This window comes from Pongo pygmaeus, chromosome 21 (genome assembly GCF_028885625.2).
Source record: "Pongo pygmaeus isolate AG05252 chromosome 21, NHGRI_mPonPyg2-v2.0_pri, whole genome shotgun sequence".
Taxonomy (NCBI): domain Eukaryota; kingdom Metazoa; phylum Chordata; class Mammalia; order Primates; family Hominidae; genus Pongo; species Pongo pygmaeus.
The window spans coordinates 59,062,959-59,084,149 of NC_072394.2; the positions used below are offsets into that span (position 1 = coordinate 59,062,959).

The following is a 21,191-nucleotide window of genomic DNA, read 5'->3' on the forward strand; positions in this document are numbered from 1 at the left end:
ACCCCCTCCTCTTCCTCAAAGGGCCTCGCTTCCATTCCCACCCAGTCCTTAGTTCGCCTCTGCATCCAGATGGTCGCGGCGCATATAGTGAGGGGGCGTCTGTGTTCTAGCCTTTCCAACTGCGATGTATCGGTCCTGGATCGGGTTCTTGTCCTCGTGTGCTCACCTGCAAATTGGGGATAATTAGGCTTCTGTTTACCTGGCGAGTGAACGTTCTGTGGGAGTTGAGAAGTTAGGGCTGGGGCACTTAAAAAAAAAATATATATATATATATACACACACACACACACACACACACACACACACACACACACATACATACATATATACACATATATACATATGTGTGTGTGTGTATATATATATATGTATGTATATATTTGTACACCCGGGATATGCTCAGCAGAAGTGAAGAGACTGGATAGAATAGTGGTGTAGGGGAGCCAAAAATGGCTTCCCTCCATCCTTCCAGGTACCTTGTTAGGACTAAGAGTTAAATTAACATAAGACAAATTGACAGATTACTGCAGGGTAAACAGGATGTGCATGTAAAGCATTGAGCTGGCATACGGAAATTATTCGAGTCATATTAACCCACCATTAACAGTAGAATCTGTCTTCAGCTTTTTTTGCCAGGCTACCCACTTGTGATTTTCATTCTTTATTGGTACTTAAGAATCTCCCATTTTTTTCGGGTAACTGAACATTGTCCATGGGAGAAAAACGATATTTAATTACGTATAGGAGTCCCACAAAATATGAGACTAAGAAGTTGGAGTCAGATGATTAAAGCCTACATGGCATCCTGAGCTACTGAAAGGAATGAATAAAGGATTGGGGGCGGGGGGGCGGGGAGCAGCAGTAACACAAGTTATGGAACAGTGAACGGAGGAAATGTATGGTGAATCAAGTTTGTTATGCAGACAGAATAGGCGATCTTCTGGGTGGTGTGAACCTCTAATCTCTCATGTGATCCGAGTTAATCTTCCCTGGTTTATAAGGATTCGTGACAATTGAGGTATTTTTGGAGGGTCAGACTTTAGGCAGGTGAGGAAAGCACAGGGAAAGCCTCTTCCCGCCTGCTGTTCTCCAGGTGCCCTCAGTTCAAGGTAATCAGCCCGCCAAAGCATCTTGTTTTGGGCTGGCATTTCCTGAACTCCCTCAGTGGTTAAGCTCAGGGATCTGGAGTTGGCAGTTCTGGTGTGCTTTAACCTTGGACAAGTAACTCAGCCACTTTTTACCTTGAGTAGGTGTCCTGACCTCCTTGAACCCATTTCATCATCTTTATTTGTGTCCCAGGATTTTCTACTCAAGCATAGACTTACTGTGTTCATGTACTACTTCATATACTTGAATACATTGAATGATTTTATTCAGTGAACTGATGCTTACAAAGTACTTAGCATGACGGTATCTGGCATGCAGGAAGTGCTTAATGTTATTGGTTATTATTAACAGCATCAGTGTCATACAGCGTGTAAGAAATCAGGCTCTGGGCCAGGCGCAGTGGCTCGCGCCGGTAATCCCAGCACTTTGGGAGGCCAAGGCAGGCAGATCACAAGGTCAGGAGTTCGAGACCAGTCTGGCCAATATGATGAAACCCCGTCTCTGCTAAAAATACAAAAATTAGCTGGATGTGGTGGCGGGCGCCTGTAGTCTCAGCTACTCGGGAGGCTGAGGCAGGAGAATAGCTTGAACCCAGGAGGCGGAGGTTGCAGTGAGCCGAGATCACGCCACTGCCCTCCAGCCTGGGCGACAGAGCGAGACTCCGTCTCAAAAAGAAAAAAGAAATCAGGCTCTGAGGTCACTTTTATTCTTTATTGCTGTCCCCAGACACCTGTAGCCTTTTAATATTGGTCCAAACGTACAGATACATAAAGGCACTGATTTTTGGTAAGCAAATTATCATGTTCAACAGTTGGAGTTCTTTTCTGAATAAGCCAGAAACCATTTACAGTTTTTTGTCTCTTAAGACTGAAGGAAAACTTAGACACTTTAAGTCAGTGCATGCACAATCCTTCCAGATTTTTACTGTTTTTTTTTTTTTCATTTTTATTGTTTTGACCTTGATTGGCAGTATTTTATTGGGCACCTCACCTTTGAGCCTTACTAACGCACTTAGTTGAGTTTTTGTAGTACAGTTGCTTTTTTTGCTTCATATTTTGATTTACTGTCTAATTAGATCATATAATTACAGTAACAAGTTCAGTTGCCTTAAAACAGGTTTTGAGAATGAACATAAAAGGTATTAGTAAACATACAGCTCAGCTAGTGGAACCAGCAGTCTAGGTCTTGACAAAATAGCAGCTATCTTGCATATTGCAGGTACCAGTCAATGTTTAATTAACAGAAGAAATGGAAGATTCTGGGATAGCAATAAAGAACAAAAATCATAGGTAGGTAGTTTGGTGGAGAAGAAAAGTTGATGAGGGATTGTACCGTAAACATTGGCTAACATGACTTGCATAATTTCTGTTTGCCAGGCACTGTGCTCGGGGCTTTATATGCACCACCATGTTTAACTTCCAGTAACTTAACAGCTGAAGAACCTCAGGCTTAGAGAAATGAGGTCACTGACCAAAGATAATGCAGCTAGTAGAGATGGGATTTGACTCCTGCAAGATTAAGTCTGATCAAAGAGTCCTATGTTGCTTCTGTGATTTACTAGAGCCTCTACCCTTCACCGTGCATTTTCCATTTTTGCAGCTGGCAGGGAAACTGTCTTCCTTTTCTCCAAGATGTACAGAACCAAAGTGGGCTTGAAGGACCGCCAGCAGCTCTACAAGCTGATCATTAGCCAGCTGCTGTATGACGGCTACATCAGCATCGCCAATGGCCTCATCAATGAAATCAAGCCTCAGTCTGTCTGTGCACCCTCGGAGCAGCTCCTGCATCTCATCAAACTAGGTAGATTGTGAACACAAATCCATACGTCCCATGGCAAGGTTTTAGATGTTTTCATATGGCAGAATTTTTCAAGATTATTCTTGTTTTGTTTTAGTGCCTAGTATGAGCCGGGTACTTCAGTAAGGAAGTAGTTCAGTGTGAGTTCAGGAGGTAGCTCAGTAAGTACGGGGTAAGCAAAGTTCAGATTATGGAGACCTTAAGCTGGTTCTGGCCTGAGGGTCTTTGTACACATTGTCTGGAACACTCTGTCATATTACTGACTTCCTTCAGATTTTACATCAAATGTCATCTGAATTCTCTTAACCCCTCCTAAAATAATCCGACCCTTCCGTGCGTTTTCCCGGTTACCCTGCCGTAGTGATCCCATTTGTTTTATAACAGTGGTTTTGAAATTTCCTTTATCATTTGGGCTGTTTCCCATAGGATCCTTACCTCCACGCTTCCCACCTACTGCTGCCCCCTTGTCGAAAAAGACTACAAGTTCAGTAAGGATCAGGACCTTGTATTATTCAGCAGTATATCCTGGAGCCTACCTGGCTAATAATAGAAAGCACTCAATAAAATATTGAATTACCAAACATGTTAATACCCTTTGACTTGGCAGTGCCAATTGTGAGCATTTCTCCTGGGGAAATAAAATGGACAAACTGCAATGCCAACAACATGGAATTAGCTATAAATTTTTAAATATCCATAAAAGTGAATACTACAACATAATTATGTAGATGAATATTTATTAGCCAAGATACACTTTTGTTCTGCTTGATTAAATGAACAAGTGAGTCACAACATGTTACACAGCATTGCTGTATTACTGTTTTGAAAATTAAAACAGCCGTGCATGGGGAAGGATCCCTAAGAATTTATACCAATACGTTAACAGTTATTATCTCTGGGTGGTAAAATTCAAGGTCATTTTTATTTTCTTGTTCATCCATAGTGTTAATTTTTCCTCTATTAATCAACATATTATTTGATTTGTCAAGTTATTTATAAATTTTAAATGCATATTCTTGATAAACCAGTTTTTTTAAATAACTTTATTTCAAAAACATTGCGCTAGCATTCATGTTAACAGTGTAACTAACTTAACGAGCATCAGAGCTGCTAATATATCTCAACCCTAAAAATATTAAAATTTGGAATGGAAAAAAATGGATAATTTAACTACAGAACTGCTATTTTTTGAGTTTCTGTAGTTATAGATAAAGTGGTAAACTCTGGAGGCAAGAACCTGGGGAAATGACTTTGTCTATTGGAGCCTAACCTTCCAGCAACCCATGTGGCCTCACAGCGTGGTGAACTTTGAATAGCATGGGCAAAATACACAGTTTTGTAAAGCATTAGGTGTCACGCGACTCCAAGAAATAGGAAGTTGACACTAGTGAGCGTCTTTCCAGTTTGGATCTAGAATTTTATCTTGGCCTTTTTAAAAAAACACTTGTTTTGTTATGCCCTTAATTTTGATTTCTTTCAGGAATGGAAAATGATGACACCGCAGTTCAGTATGCAATTGGTCGTTCAGATACTGTTGCCCCTGGCACAGGGATTGACCTGGAATTTGATGCAGATGTTCAGACTATGTCCCCAGAGGCTTCTGAGTACGAAACATGCTATGTCACATCACATAAAGGACCATGCCGTGTAGCTACCTATAGTAGAGATGGACAGTTAATAGCTACTGGGTCTGCTGATGCTTCGATAAAGATACTTGACACAGAGAGGATGTTGGCCAAAAGTGCCATGCCAATAGAGGTAAAAATTCCAGTCACATACTTACTGATTGCCTTCTGTTTTTCATTTTTGGAAAAATGAGATTATGGTTGAAACCAGCTTTAGTTTGCTGCAGTTGTGGATTGTGCACTTGGATTCAGACACATTCTGTGCCTTGAGCATCTCTTCTTGTTGGTCTAGGTCATGATGAATGAGACCGCACAACAAAATATGGAAAACCACCCAGTGATTCGAACTCTTTACGACCATGTGGATGAAGTCACGTGCCTCGCTTTCCACCCAACAGAACAGATCCTGGCTTCTGGTTCCAGGGATTATACTCTTAAATTATTTGATTATTCCAAACCATCAGCAAAAAGAGCCTTCAAATACATTCAGGTAGGAATCTTTGGAAAGGAGCTTTACATTTTTTCTTAAATACAATGAGCTATTGTACAACTATTCTCTTTTTAAAAGTAGTCTCAGTGCTCATCCTGTAAGGCGAGTACAGACCAGGATGCATGCCGGATGGCACATGGATCAGATTTTGTTGGCACACAGGTCACATGCTATCATGTACCTGCTCCCTCTGGCTGGTCAGAGTTTATAATCTGACCCTTTGGAGGGTTTGGAATCCATATCACTCTCTAAAGGTTGTAGATCCCTGTTATAAACAAAACATGACCAGCTTCACTAATGTATAACTTAGAGGAATAAAAAAAAAATTTCATTTGAAAGTGTTAAGTATTTCCTGGCAAGGTGACATTCGGTACCCTATTTTGAATATGCATTGCAGAAATACTAATGTTTTAGTTGTGGCTTCTGTCTGTTTGATAATAAAACTAGGCTGGTTGCAGTGGCTCATGTCTGTAATCCCAGCACTTTGAGAAGCCAAAGTGGGAGGATCAGTTGAGCCCAGAAGTGTAAGATCAGCCTGAGCAAGGTAGTGAGACCTCATCTCTACAAAACATTCTTTTAATCAGCTGGGCATGGTGGCACACACCTATAGTCCCAGCTACTCAGGAGGCGGAGGCAAGGATGATCATTTGAGCCCAGGTGGTTGAGGCTGCAGTGAGCTGTGACCATGCCACTGCACTCCAGCCTGGGCGACAGAGCAAGACCCTGTCTGAAAAAAATAATAATAAACTTAATTTTTCACTCAATATTTGCAGCCCTAGAGCAAATTAAAGAAGCTGTTAGATACAAGTTGTACTTCAGTAACCATGCATGAATGTGTCATTGTCTGATAATACTCCATCCTTAGTTTACTCAGTGTTCATTTGTAAATAATGAAGCTCACTTCTGTAGTTTTTGGAATAATATAACCAGTAAATATTTAGTTTTGGAAATCTATCCAAAAAATACTTTCATATGTTCCACAAAGCACTTTTTTTCCTTATGATACTTGTGTAATATCTAATAATTGTTTTATGGATTCTTTTCATCAGCCAGATATTTTCCACATTTCCTCTGGATTTAATTGTTCACCAGTTGGTCACTTGTGTTAATGTCTCTGTCCCAACAGGAAGCTGAAATGTTACGTTCCATCTCTTTTCATCCTTCTGGAGACTTTATACTTGTCGGAACTCAGCATCCTACTCTTCGCCTTTATGATATCAACACCTTTCAATGTTTTGTCTCTTGCAATCCTCAAGATCAACACACCGATGCTATATGTTCCGTTAATTACAATTCTAGTGCCAATATGTACGTAACTGGAAGCAAGGACGGCTGCATCAAATTATGGGATGGTGTTTCAAATCGATGCATCACGACTTTTGAGAAAGCACATGACGGTGCTGAAGTTTGTTCTGCCATTTTTTCCAAAAATTCTAAATACATTCTCTCAAGTGGAAAAGACTCTGTAGCTAAACTTTGGGAAATATCAACAGGACGAACACTGGTCAGATACACGGGTATGTGAGAAGTTGATGTTACTTAACATTTCTGTAGTGTTTACACTTTCCAGAACTCTCTTTTAGGACCTCACAATAGAGAACACAATATCTATGCATTGAGCAAGGCAAATGTTACCCTTTCTTAGATAACAGGAAACCAAGACTTACAGGTTAAGTCGTTTAGCCAAGGCTACACGACTTGGAAATAGAGCTGGAAATAGAACTGTGCTTTCTTTGCTCTTCTGAGCACCTCACACTGTGGACTAGGGCTAGATTCCATGCAAGTAACATTTGAGAACCTGGTGATCCATTTGTAGACTGGCCTGCCGTCTTCCCACAGAAATGTGAAAGCAATCCAGAGAAAAGTTTCCAATAGTAGATCTCAGTATTATTAATATATGCATTCACGAAAGAATTTATGTATGTTGGTCTCATTGGTAACAGTAGTGCCTGTGGAGTCTTTTTGTAATGAAATCTATTTAAATTTATCCTATCACTAGTAGGGCCCAAGTCTGGTTATTTGATACTGAATGTTAAAACACTGTGTCTTCTGTTCCTTGTAGCAGCAAAGACTGTTGTTTGGTAGAAAGCCTCCAGAAAATTTCTGATTGTTTCTTCCATTGTGAGATATGTTTGTATCATACACTAAAACTGGCATGAGCATAACTCAAAAAAAATCACAAGAAAACTGTTGGACTGGACTGTGTTTAAGTTTGCATCGGAGAGTCAGTGACATCTGACCCACTAGGGGGCAGCATAACCTGCCTTAAATTTGTCTCATTGTAACCAAAGTTCCCTTCCCCAGCCATCTTTCTGGCTTCTGGTACCACTAAGCAAATCTTAGGAAGAGCCATTTTTATCATAATTCTTGGTGACTTCATTGAAACACTTGTATAAAGTTGTTCTGAAAAGTATTTATTATAAAGAACTACTTTATAATAGTTGTGTTTGTTGCAAAAAAAAGATACAAAAGTGATCAGAGTAAATGTGAAAGTACTCCCCCTATAAAAGTTATAACTATTTTAAGGAGTGTGCTGTATCTGGACAGATACACACCAGCCTACTGACAAGAGCTTATATATTTGCTCTAGGAATGTTTTGAATGTTTTATAGTAGTATGAGGTTGATTGGCTTATTTTAGTGGGGAATAGCAGTGTGGTTTTTCAAAAATGTGATTATATTGAATTTATGCGCAAATTCCCCTTTTCCTTTTTTCTCATTTCACAGGTCAAGCCCCAGTCATGTCAGCATGTTAAGACTTCTGTTCCCAGTTTTAATAATTAGTTAGAATTTGGGCTGGGCGCAGTGGCTCACACCTGTAATCCCAGCACTTTGGGAGGCCGAGGTGGGCAGATCACAAGGTCAGGCGTTCGAGACCAGCCTGGCCAATATGGTGAAACCCCGTCTCTACGAAAAATACAAAAATTAGCTGGGCTTGGTGGCGGGCGCCTGTAGTCCCAGCTACTCGGGAGGCTGAGGCAGGAGAATAGCTTGAACCTGGGAGGCAGAGGTTGCAGTGAGCCGAGATTGTGCTGCTGCACTCCAGCCTGGGCGACAGAGTAAGACTCCGTCTCAAAAAAATAATAATAATTAGTTAGAATTCAGAGGGTTTTTGAAATGATGAAAAGGGAAAAACTATCAAGAAAACTTTAGAAATTGGGATGCAAAAAATTAAAAACAATATAAATAACATACAGGACTGGGGGAAAATAGACATTGAGTTAATGTCCTTAATCTATAAAGAGAACTCAAATCGGGAAAAGATGAGTCCAAACTCGAGAAAAAAGGAGCCAAAGGACAGGGGGCTGCAGAAGAGAAAAATGGTCAGGAAATGTAACGAAAGGTGGCCAGCCTTGCTGCAGACCCAAGAAATGAATATGGGGACCTGGTTTTGTTCGTCAGATTTCAGGAGTCTTAAAGATTTATATTATCTACTATTGATAGAGATTTGAGGAAATCATATTTTGTTGGTCAGAGTCAGCTGGTAAAACATTTCAGCACAGTTTGGTGTCATATCAAAATTTTAAATACACGCTTTTTGACCCACTATATCTACTCTTAGAAAATCAACCTAAAGAGGTAATTGGACAGACATGCACATGCCCATAAAAGGATGTGTGTCCCAACATCATTTGGAGTGGCTGAAAGTTAGAAACAGCATGGATGTCCAATAAGAAGCACAGAGGAAATCTGTTACGCATCCATGGACAACATACACCTTTAAAAATAAGTATGCATGCTAACATGGGCTGAGCACTCGCACTCCAAAGCCTCCTGTGCATTCTCTTATTCTTAATCCTCACAGCCTTATGGGGTAGGTTCTGTAACTACCCCATGGAACAGATGAGAAAATTAAGGCTGAGGGATGTTAAGTAATTTGCCCAGGGTCACATTAGTGTTGAACCCACATCTGACCACACAGAGTTTGTGTTTTTATCCACTAAGCTGTATTCTGTCTTTACAGATCTGCACTACATATGCTTGAATATTAATAGTATATGACAAATGCTCTGACTTAAAGAAGTTACAAATGAAGCCGGGGGCTGTGGCTCATACCTGTAATCTCAGCACTTTGGGAGGCCAAGGTGGGCAGATCATCTGAGGTCGGGAGTTTGAGACCAGCCTGGCCAACATGGTGAAACCCTGTCTCTACTAAAAATACAAAAATTAGTTGAGTGTGGTGGCGCATGCCTGTAATCCCAGCTACTCAGGAGGCTGAGGCAGGAGAATCTCTTGAACCCGGGAGGCGGAGGTTGCAGTGAGCCGAGATCACACCATTGCACTCCAGCTTGGGCAACAGAGTAAGACTATCTCAAAAAAAAAAAAAAAAAAAAAAGAATTTACAAGTGAGCACATAACACTTAGATATTTCCAAAGAGTATTCACCAAAGTATTGACTGTTACCTCTGATGGGTGCAATTATCAGGCAGTTTTTATTTTCCTTTTTATACTTTATTTGGTACTTTTAAACATTAAAATATGTAATTTATAGTCATAAAAAGGCTTCCTTTTGGAAAGTAGATATTCATATACTTTGTCTCAGTAATTGTTTCTAGGAATTTACTCCTAAGGAAATAAAGCTTTCTGTACAAAGGATGTTCATTACAACATTACTTATAATTGATATAAACTAAATGTCAGGAAGTAAAAGAATTGTTAAATAGGCCGGGTGCGGTGGCTCACACCTGTAATCCCAGCACTTTGGGAGGCCGAGGCAGGTGGATCACAAGGTCAGGAGATAAAGACCATCCTGGCCAACCTGGTGAAACCCTGTCTCTACTAAAAATACGAAAATTGGCTGGGTGTGGTGGCGCGCACCTGTAGTCCCAGCTACTTGGGAGGCTGAGGCGGGAGAATCACTTGAACCCAGGAGGCAGAGGTTGCAGTGAGCCGAGATCACGCAACTGCACTCCAGCTTGGCGACAGAGTGAGACTCTGTCTGGAAAAAAAAAAAGATCACACAGAAAAGAATTGTTAAGTAAGTAATGGGGCTTCTAAACATGAGGCACTTTGCATCTAGTAAAAAACATGGAAAAATGTACTCAACATAAAAGTTGGTTAAAACTATAACAAAAATATAATGGCACCAATTTTATATGTATTTTTAAAATGTGTTTTTTTAATTCCTCTAAGTACATTAGGACAGTAACAGTATTGCTTCAGGTGATCAGTGATCTCCTTTTTTTTTTTTTTCCTGATGCAGTCTTGCTCTTGCTCTGTTATCTGTTGCCCAGACTGGTCTTGAACTCCTGGGCTCAAGCAGCCCTCCTTCCTCAGCCTCCCAAAGTACTGGGATTACAGACGTGAGCCACTGTGCCTGGTTTGATTTTCTTTTTTGTACTTTTTTAGAGTGTCTGAAAGTGTACAAGGTGTATCACTGCAACAGATTTAAAATGCTTTTACATTGAATGCTAGAACGTTCTGAGGGTCTAAGATGTGGACTTAGAAAGCTGTACCTCTTGGTCTCTGTGGCAGGTGCGGGTTTAAGTGGACGCCAGGTGCACCGGACACAGGCTGTGTTTAACCACACCGAGGACTATGTGTTGCTGCCCGACGAGAGGACGATCAGTCTTTGCTGCTGGGACTCGAGGACAGCCGAGCGGAGAAACCTGCTGTCATTGGGGCACAACAACATTGTACGCTGCATAGTGCACTCCCCCACCAACCCCGGGTTCATGACATGCAGTGATGACTTCAGAGCTCGGTTTTGGTACCGGAGATCAACCACCGACTGAGCCACCCTCTCCATAGGGTTCTTTCTCGAGGACTCTGCCCTCCTCCCCCACGTCCCATCTCAGCTGCAGTCGTAAGTCCGTGCACCATCCTTGGCAGTTTTGCTGCCACCTCTGTCCACATCCTTCTTGGATTTGTATAAAAGAATCTTTTTTTACCTTGATGTAGAATCATGGTGGAAAAAGTTGGAAACACAGATCTGTGCAGTTCTTACATTCACTGATTATTACAGTGTGATTTTCATCGGTTTTGTAAATACGGGACTTGCCGTTTCTTTTGATCTCTTGATTGAAGGAGGATAGGGTATTAAAGTGCTTTTGACATGAGGAATTTTCATTTGGTTCTTTTGTCAACTTTCTTGCTTATTCTGCTAAACCCTCTGTGTATTTCCTTTCCAGATATATTTGAACAGATAAGTAGGCATGCAGCTCTGAGACTCCAGAGTTTTATGCCATATCAAAAACATTTTCGAGAATCCCTCAATTCTATCCTGAAATGATGTTATTCTGATAATAAAGCTCAGATCTGCAACTTTATTGTTACATATTTTTCACTTCTATAAAATTAATGGCCAGTTTTTCCTGACAATTTATAGGAACAGTATCTTTCAACATACTCCCTACATTATCCTTCAATATCTGCAATACTTGTCTTTAGTAACTGTATTTCTGGTAAGATTATGATTTGATGAGAAACAATTGAAAGTATATCCGATCTAATTAAATTAGGTCAGCCTGCTGTGGCTCTCAGGTGTTGCCTGTCTTCACGAATGATTAGTATCGATTGACCTCTTTCTTAGGTGGTTTTAAATCTTCAGTTCTCTTCAGCGTGAACTAACTTCTCATGGAGGCACATAGTAACTGCATTCTCAGAAGATTTATGCAGTTAACCAATTGATACAAGTTTTCTTTTTCTTGAATTTTTTTATTTTTAATTGAGACAGAGTCTTGCTCTGTCGCCCAGGTTGGAGTGCAGTGGTGTGATCTCAGCTCACTGCAAGCTCCGCCTACTGGTTTCAAACCATTTTCCTGCCTCAGCCTCCCGAGTAGCTGGGACTATAGGCGCCCGCCACCACGCCCAGCTAATTTTTTTTTTTTTTTTTTTTTTTGTATTTTTAGTAGAGCCGGGGTTTCACCATGTTAGCCAGGATGGTCTCGATTTCCTGACCTCGTGATCCGCCCGCCTCAGCCTCCCAAAGTGTTGGGATTACAGGCGTGAGCCACCGCGCCCAGCCTTCTTGAAACTTTTTAGAACATGACAGTACTCTGGATTCAGCACTAGCAGAGTCAGAGAACTCTGAACTCCCCTTGTACAAACATAAACTTTGCTTTATATTTATCCCAAAAAACAAATACCTTATGATCTGTGTAGGAGTACCTAGAAATATAATCTGGGATCATTTGATAAAAATAGTAAATAGATTGAAGTAAAAGTCATTGCTTTATATTATAGGAAGTTTTGTTTTGTTTTGTTTTGTTTTGTTTGTTTTGTTTTTGAGACAGAGTTTCACTCTTGTTCCCCAGGCTTTAGTGCAATGGCGTGATCTCGGCTCACTGCAACCTCTGCCGCCTGGGTTCAAGCGATTCTCCTGCCTCAGGCTCCCAAGTAACTAGGATTACATATAGGCATGCACCACCATGCCCGGCTAATTTTGTATTTTTTTTAGTAGAGACGGGGTTTCTCCATGTTGGTCAGGCTGGTCTCGAACTCCCAACCACAGGTAATCCACCCATCTCAGCCTCCCAAGGTGCTAGGATTACAGGCGTTGAGCCACCATGCGCGGCCCCATTATAGGAAGTTACTGAAGTTATTGCATAAACATTCTGCTTTAGTCATCCTTGAGGATCGTTTTAACTCCTTGATCTGTAAGATTGTCTTAAGCATCTTAACATGTTACATCACAGGGTTTTAGCTCAGATTTCCAAAGAGCCATATTTTTTGGTCCATAGTGAGTGTAAATTTCCAGTTGTACGTTGCATTCTGATTCTTTGATACTTGAACTTGACCATCCGTGGGCGCCACTCTCGTAAGACTAAAAGGCGCCCACTAAATACGAACAAGGATAACCAGTTCTACCAAAAACATTACCGACCAAACCTCCCCAGTTCTTTTCTCAGACTCCTTTTACTTTCAACCTGTTAAACTGTAAAGCAGAGATTTAACGTTTCCCTATTGTTCTGCTTTGACTCACATACTAAAATGAGCACGTGGCACTCCATTGAATCTTTTCAGTTGTTCACGAATTAAAATAATGCCCATGTTTTACAGTTTTTCGAGTAGTCTCAGCAATGGATCTGTAGTTTCAGGACCTGTATTTAAAAGATCAAGATACTTTTATGTGTTTCAGAAGTAGCTGTTTTTTTGTTTTTGGGGTGTTTTTTGTGGGTTTGTTTTTTGTGTGTGTTTGGTTGGTTTTTGGTTTTTTTGCTTTTTAAAGGTCACAATGTTGTGAGCCTGGTGTAAATGCCAGGAATATTATATGGACTTAGTATCTGCATCTCATTAATTGTACCACACAACACTCTGCCATTCAAATAATGAATAATATCTGGTCAGGATACGAACTTATACCCTCTGTGTTTTTGTTTTTGTTTTTTTTAAGATACGTGATTTCTGAAATAAACTTTGTATACAATGATAAGCTAGTTTATTTTTTTTTGGAACTTACTTTGAACATTTCCCACATTTGAACATCTGTTCTCAAACAGCAGTTATGACTTTGGTACTGTTCATACTTTATTTAGTGCTTTGTTCCAGAAGTCAGGTTTTTATAGCTGGATCACCTTTAGCTCTTTATCTTTGCTCCTCTGCTCTCTATGAATTTTTCTTTTTTTGAAACGAATTCTCATCCTGCTGCCCAGGCTGGAGTGCAATGGCGTGATCTCGGTTCACCGCAGCCTCCGCCTCCCAGGTTCAAGCGATTCTCCTGCCTTAGCCTCCTGAGTAGCTGGGATTACAGGCACATGCCACCATGCCTGGCTAATTTTTTGTATCTTTAGGAGAGACAGGGTTTCGCCATGTTGGCCAGGCTGGTCTTGAACTCCTGACCTTCTGATCTGCCCGCCTTGGCCTCCCAAAGTGCTGGGATTACAGACGTGAGCCACCGTGCCCGGCCACTCTCTATGAAGTTAAAGAACTTGAGTATAATTCAGTTTTTTGGCTTATTCAGAGAACGCTATCTTTGCTTACACTTTGGTTTTCCTTAGGAAGAGCAAAGTGAGAGTCCAGTCTCAGCTCTGTTACTGACTTGGTAAGTAATAGGGCAAGTCATTTTTCTGGGATACAGCTTCCTTTTCTGTGATTAAAGGGCTTAATGAAACAAATCTCCAACATGCACTTCAACCTGTAAAGCTCTTTGTTTTCATGCCTGATGATACAAACAGACTTCAGGGAGGGAGGAAGCCATTCTTCCTAAGCGGGAGACATCTGTTTCTAAAAAGGTAGCAAACCAGATATTTCGAGAGCCCTTTCAATTCAAACCTGGATAGAACTTTTTTTTGATCTCTAATAGTTAGCTGAGATAGCAAGAAAGAAGGAATTCCTGAGAGGCAGAACAAAGCACAAATCCAGAGGATTCACAGTGCTGGAGCACTGAGTAGGTCAGTTCCTGTAACCTACTCATCTCTGAGCAGAAGTCAAAGCTCTGAGTCTTCATGGAGGAGGAACTTTGGTCAAGACCCAGAAAGCCTGGAACCCCAAAGGTGCCCCCTTCAGTAAAAGGATGAACTTGACAAAAACCTGCCTCAGAGAAAGACGAGAAATCTGCCTGCTTGGCGCTGGCTCAGGGGTTTTCGGAGAGAGGGTGTCTGGTGTTGGCACAAGGGAGGGTCTCCTGAGAATTCGGTCCACGCACTGTTCCTCATGCAGGTTTGGAACAATTTACGCTACCTGTACTGCTCAGAGAAAATCAAATGGGGATCTTAAAGCAGTCTCCAACTGATGGTGGCCACAAGTATCTGGCAGAGGCCAGCACCAATTTTCTGTGCAAGAACACGTCTTAACCCCAGTCCTCCCTCTATCCCACATAAACCTCTGAGGATCACGAACTCACAGTCAGGTATGTGAGGAAACAAGCCATCCTGATGAGAATCCACAAAAATAACAGAATCAGACTTGCAAGGACCTAGTGGAATTACTAGACAGATTATATTCAGAGAACTAAAACAGTAACTAAAATGGGACCAAGAGGCCGGGCATGGTGGCTCACGCCTGGAATTCCACACTTTGGGAGGCCAAGGCTGTGAGACGGCTTGAGGTCAGGAGTTCGAGACCAGCCTGGGCAATAGGGCAAAACCTCATCTCTACCAAAAATACAAAAATATTAGCCGGGTGTAGAGGCGCACACCGGTAGTCCCAGCTACTCAGGAAGCTGAGGCATGAGAATCTCTTGAGCCAGGGCGACGGAGGTTGCACTCCAGCCTGGGCAACAGAGCGAGCCTCTGTATCAAAATAAAATGGGGCCAAGGATTAAAAAACTTGCACAAAGCCAGGCGCCGTGGCTCGCACCTGTAATCTCAGCACTTTGGGAGGCTGAGACCGGCGGATCACCTGAGGCCAGGAGTTCAAGACCAGCCTGACCAACATGGAGAAACCCCAACTCTACTAAAAATACAAGAACATTAGCCGGGTTTGGTGGCACATGCCTGTAATCCCAGCTACTCGGGAGGCTGAGGCAGGAGCATCGCTTGAACCTGGGAGGCGGAGGTTGCGGTGAGCCGAGATCGCGCCATTGCACTCCAGCCTGGGCAACAAGAGCGAGACTCCATCTCAAAAAAAAAAAAAAAAACAAAAAAAACTTGCACAAGGGACTGGGCAGGTTTGAATTAAAGAATAAAACTTGTGGAAAACCCCATCCTATTGGAATGTTTCTCTAGCTTTCATCGTGAATTGCTTTGGCCTTTCCCTGGAGCTCTTACCGTTGGCCTTCCTGCTCCCTGACTGGATATTTGACTCTGTGAAGCCTCTTTCACAGGCGTCTTTTGGCCAAGCGACTCCTCGCCATTCTATCTGCTCCCCAGTAACGACCGCTTGCCTGGGGCATCATTTTCTCTCTGGCTTTTTCTTGGTCTCCCACCAGCATTCAGCCTTTCCCTCCAGCTTCCTGTCCCCACTCTGTCCCCAGAGCATTTCCTTTGCATCCTTGTTTTCAATTCTTGCCCTAATTCCTTTTCCCTCCCAACCTGGGGGTCAAAACTTGGGTGATAAAACTGATCACTAATAACTAGAGTGGCTGCAGATTCTCCAGCCCTCTCAGTATTATCCCTGCACCAGAATATTTGGTGAATTTGTGAGCAATTCACGAAATTCTTTTTTTTTTTTTTTTCTTTAAGACAGTCTCACTCTGTCGCCCAGGCTGGAGTGCAGTGGTGCGATCTCCACTCACCGCAGCCTCCACCTCCTGGGTTCAAATGATTCTCGTGCCTCAGCCTCCCAAGTAGCTGGGATTATAGGCATGCACCACCATGCTCGGCTAGTTTTTGTTTTTTGGTTTTTTTTTGAGACGGAGTCTCGCTCTATCACCCAGGCTAGAGTGCAGTGGCGCGATCTCGGCTCACTGCAAGCTCCGCCCCCCGGGTTCATGCCATTCTCCTGCCTCAGCCTCCTGAGTAGCTGGGACTACAGGCGCCCACTACCACGCCCGGCTAATTTTTTGTATTTTTAGTACAGACGGGGTTTCACCATGTTGGCCAGGCTGGTCTTGAACTCCTGGCCTCAAGTGATCTGCCCGCCTCAGCCTCCCAAAGTTCTGGGATTACAGGCCTGAGCTATCTTGCCCAGCCAATTCACGAAATTCTGCTTTGATCAAAAGAGCTATTTTTCTGAGTAATCTTCATGAGATTACAGCCTGAAACTTCCCACCAAGCCTTTAATGTTTTGAACATTGTAAGTCTGGTGTTCCGCTGTCCTTTATAATTCAAATATCGAGTGCCCAGTGTTTCACTACTACCAGTCAGGGAGCTTGATAGTCACATGAAAACAACATAAAAGCATACAGAAAAACATGCAAAAGCAATTTTCCTCCCTACGCATGTATAAGACACTATAGAAGTGAATTGGTCAGACTCACTTGTCTCAGAAAAGAAAATTTAGTCCAAAATACTGTTCTTGATAGCACATTTGCTAAGAGCATTAAGATTACCTCACTAGAGTCCTTCTGACGTGGTTCCCTTGAACTCCAGCTGTTTCAGCCTTCAGACAACCGGATATTATGCAAGCACCCAGTTTCCTAGAATAATAGTTATTGCAATGTTTGTCCACATTAAAGACATTTGCCTTAAAATACTAATGGATTGCAGCAAAATGTCTAAGGCGGTTTCTCACACCTTTCATTCAGAAAAACCGTAGAGGGCTCAAATAACAGACCAAGAGGTCAAGTTCCTTATTCACAAAATATCAAACTAGGTGTCTATGTAGGAGCTAGTTGATATAATTTCAGGGCCAAAGCCTATTACTTTTGTGTCTTACTTTTATTTTCTAGTTCAGGTTATTTTCCCTAGAAAAAACAACATGCAAATTATAGCATTCTGATCCGTATTGTGAGCTTAAGGGCAGCCTCTTCAGTATGGGGAAGAATCACTGCCGGGAGTTTGCCAAGTTGATGGAAACCATCTGAACTTGAGTTTACTGTGGAGTCTTTTCTAAGAGACTTGAATTCAGATTCTGGGTCTGTTACTTTACTGTGTGACCTTGGGCAAGTTTATCCATCCTTCCTTTTTATTATAGAGAATTTTGTTTATTATAAACAAAAGTCAATAATACAGCGAAACAGTGGTTTCCAGGGGCTGGGGGAAGAGGGGAATAACAAGTAACTGCTAATGGGGTAAATGTCCAGGAATTGAAAGAGGATTACTTTTTGAAATAGTGGTTGCACAACTCTGAATGTACTAAAAACCACTGAATTGTATACTTTAAAAAGGTACATTGGCCAGGTGCGGTGGCTCACGCCTATAATCCCAGCACTTGGGAGGCTAAGGCAGGTGGATCACGAGGTCAGGAGATCGAGACCATCCTGGCCAACATGGTGAAACCCTGTCTCTATGAAAATACAAAAAAATTAGCTGGGCATGGTGGCACACACCTATAATCCCAGCTACTTGGGAGGCTGAGGCAGGAGAATCGCTTGAAACCTGGAGGCGAAGGTTGCAGTGAGCCGAGATTACGCCACTGCACTCCAGCCTGGTGACAGAGCAAGACTCCGTCTCAAAAAAAATAAATAAATAAAGGTGAATTTTATGGTACCTGAATTATATCTTAATATAATATTAATATATTAATTATTATTAATATAATTTATATCTTAATATCTCTATGGATCTCCTCCTTGAACCCAACTGTTCATTCCGTGGGGTCATTGCTCCCTCCCTGTTATCTGCTATCACCTGCAGCCTGCAAATTACTTGGCCCTGGAAGTTAATTTCTAGCAATGAATGATAACATTTAAAAATGTGGACTGTCTCGGCCAGAAATCAGTCAGCTACTTCAATAGGTAAATACGTCCTGGTGCCCAGACTTGTGGGGATGACACATGGGACAACCAGAGGACAAGACGCTAAGTGCTGTCTGTTGAACTTGTCTCAGAGGCGTGGTAAAAGAAAAGAAGAAAATTTAAAAATAAAAAATAAAAAAATGCTGTCTGACAAGAAGAGAGCGGTGAGTGGAGACACAGCTGGCTGGGGATGGAACTTGAGCCTGGCTTGGAAGAATGGGCACCATTTTGTCTAAATAAAAATGCAGGCCGGGGCCAGGCGTGGTGGCTCACGTCTGCAATCCCAGCATTTTGAGAGGCTGAGGTGGGTGGATCACTTGAGGTCAGGAGTCTGAGACAAGCCTGGCCAACATGGTGAAGTCCTGTCTCTACTGAAAATACAAAAATTAGCAAGGCGTGGTGGCGGGTGCCTGTAATCCCAGCTGCTCTGGAGGCTGAGGCAGGAGAATCACTTGAACCCGGGAGGTGGAGGTTGCAGTGAGCCGAGATTGCACCACAGCGCTCCCGCCTGAGTGACAGAGAAATACTCCGTCTCAAAAAAAAAAAATGCAGACTTATTTTGCACAGTGTCTGCTATGCTGTAGGTCCTCTCTAGAGATTGGATCTGAATTTAGGAAAAGTAAAAAGAGTTGGCGAGTGATGATAAACTGCATGAGTTAGCAGGGGTTTCAAGTACAGCACACACGATAAGTTTATTTGATTTAAGAGAGAGAATACAGGTGTGGGGCTCAGCATAGCCATCAGTGCAGAGCCAGTACCCAGAAGATGTTATTCATTAGTGAGCAAATGTCATTCACCATGAGAAAAGACCAGGAGGTGAGCATGGGGTTCCGAGCAGGGACAATGCACAACTGACAGGGTGGGTAGAGTGGAGACTGTGTCCTTTAAGGCAGCCTGCTTGACTGCTTTTATCCTGGCTGTCACAAGGCAAGTTTTAGGGAGCAGAAAGGAAGAAATGCTGACCACTATCAGAAATTTGGCCTAGTGGCCTCTCATCAGGGATATGAGCTTGGTCTGTTCGGTGGGAGTTGTTCCACAGAGTTCAAAGGACAAGAATGCTGTGTGTTCATACACGCAGCTCTTCAAAGTAGGAACTTCGCCCTATAAAGCAGAAGAGTGGTGTTTTTTTTCTTCTTCTTCTTCTTTTGTGGTTTCACACAGCAAATGAGTGACAGTCTCTACTTACAGACAAAGTGAGACGTCAGGCATTGAGGCGTGAGTGTGGCTTGTATTTCTGGTCCTCCCCTCCTTCACTGCTTTCATTTTACTCTTATCGCGCTTTCCAGAAAGTTTTCCTGCTGGGAGAGTCTTTTTGATCATTTCCCATGTGTTGTCAGATAGCGCCATAGAATTCAGTTTCTGAGAACCAGCCAGAAGCATGCAGTGACATTGCACAATCTGCTTCTGAAGCTGGAGATATTAGCTGTAGAGCTCAGGGGAGCTGCTCCACATCACCGACATGAAGGGAACAGGCATCATGGACTGTGCGCCCAAGGTGAGTGATGTGGGGCTGTTTGAATGGGCTCTGGCGGGGAGCAAGCTGTGATGATTAAGGGTGTTGACCAGCTTTAGTTGTGACTTTCTAATAAAGGCAAAGGTTGAATACCAGTGACGTGTGATTTGGAGATGGGAATGTTTAACATAAAGTTTAAGTGTGGGAAATAGATGTGCTGTAAAGCTCCTTACCAGTTTGCATCCAAGATGGGTGAAAATGACTTTGTAGTAGAAATCAGCTTACTTGGTTGACAGCACCGTCCATCATTTTGTGTCCAGCAAACTTCTGAAGCAAGATGTGAGTCTGCCTCAGCCCCCACTAATTCCTTCTTTCTCTGGACCCCAAAGACACTCAGTGCCACTCTAACTGTCCTATTTGGTTTCTGTGCTCACCTCCCGACAGCAGAGCCCAGACCCTTGCCTGCAGCCTCCCGTGCTGAGCCCACAGTGGGCACTTACATGTTATTTTCATGTTAACTTGTGCATTATGTGAGCAAAGCTGGAGCTTTCAGACAGACTTCACGCCTGTCATGAATCAAAAAAGATTCACTATTTAGAAAGGTGAAAGAAGCCAGGCACGGTGGCACATACCTGTACTCCAGCTGCCGGAGAGGCTGAGGTGAGAAGACTAATTCAGCCCAGAAGTTTGAGTCCAGCCTGGGCAACATAGCGAGACCCCATCTTAAAAAAAAAAAAAAAAGAAAAGTTAAAATAAAATGGCCACCATTTTTAAAAAATTTACCCAGACATAAAGAAAGTGAAGCTCAAGGTTGTGTTTTCATCTTGCTATGCCCTTTTTAAATTTTAAGTAGAACAGGAAAAAAGAAATGAAACAAGCAGTAAATGGGGAGCTTGCTTATAAAAATCGATACTTATTTTTCATTATAATAAAAGTGACTAGTGTGGCTGGGTGCGGTGGCTCACACCTGTAATCCCAGCAGTTTGGGAGGCCAAGGCAGATGGATCACTTGAGGCCAGGAGTTGGAGACCAGCCTGATCAACATGAAAAAACCCCATCTCTACCAAAAATACAACCATTAGCTGAGCGTGGTGGCACATGCCTGTGATCCCAGCTACTCGGGAGGCTGAGGCACAAGAATCGCTTGAGCCTGGGAGGCAGAGGTTGCAATGAGCTGAGATTATACCACTGCACTCCGGCCTGGGTGACAGAGCAAGACTCTGTCTCAAAAAAGTAAAAAATAAAGAAAAAAATGTTTAAAGTTACTAGTGGAATTTTTGACTGAGTAACCCATGACAGTCTCTCTTGTATAGATTATATGTAAATATCTTAGCTATCCTAGAATTTTGTCCCCAACTACTTACTTTGAAAAATTTCAAGCCATTGGAAAAATATGGGGGGCATGGGGACTATTCAGTAAATTCCTGCATATCCTTCACCTAGATCATTCGTTTCTGGTACTTTGTCATATTTGTGTGCATTTATTTGTGTATATTTAGAC

General features: G+C 42.3%; 2 protein-coding genes across 6 annotated transcripts in view; both read left to right on the forward strand.

Annotated features, from left to right (window-relative positions):
* CSTF1 (cleavage stimulation factor subunit 1) overlaps nucleotides 1-11,282 on the forward strand; it is a 13,067-nt gene extending 1,785 nt beyond the window's left edge. For 3 of the 5 annotated variants that reach the window (XM_054467276.2, XM_054467277.2, XM_054467278.2), the window contains exons 2-6: nucleotides 2,707-2,907; nucleotides 4,385-4,662; nucleotides 4,822-5,019; nucleotides 6,146-6,536; nucleotides 10,494-11,282. In XM_054467276.2, the coding sequence (XP_054323251.1) occupies nucleotides 2,739-2,907; nucleotides 4,385-4,662; nucleotides 4,822-5,019; nucleotides 6,146-6,536; nucleotides 10,494-10,753 (1,296 nt within the window). In that variant the 5' untranslated portion in view covers nucleotides 2,707-2,738 and the 3' untranslated portion in view covers nucleotides 10,754-11,282. Of the gene's footprint in view, nucleotides 1-2,181; nucleotides 2,397-2,483; nucleotides 2,908-4,384; nucleotides 4,663-4,821; nucleotides 5,020-6,145; nucleotides 6,537-10,493 lie in introns of those variants that run through there. The other 2 variants (XM_063659239.1, XM_054467275.2) reach the window with 2 other exon arrangements.
* Nucleotides 11,283-19,523: 8,241 nt separating this feature from the next.
* CASS4 (Cas scaffold protein family member 4) overlaps nucleotides 19,524-21,191 on the forward strand; it is a 45,928-nt gene continuing 44,260 nt past the window's right edge. Inside the window, exon 1 of the mRNA XM_054467283.2 lies at nucleotides 19,524-19,732. Coding sequence (XP_054323258.1) covers nucleotides 19,697-19,732 — 36 coding nt within the window. The 5' untranslated portion in view covers nucleotides 19,524-19,696. The remainder of the gene's footprint in view (nucleotides 19,733-21,191) is intronic.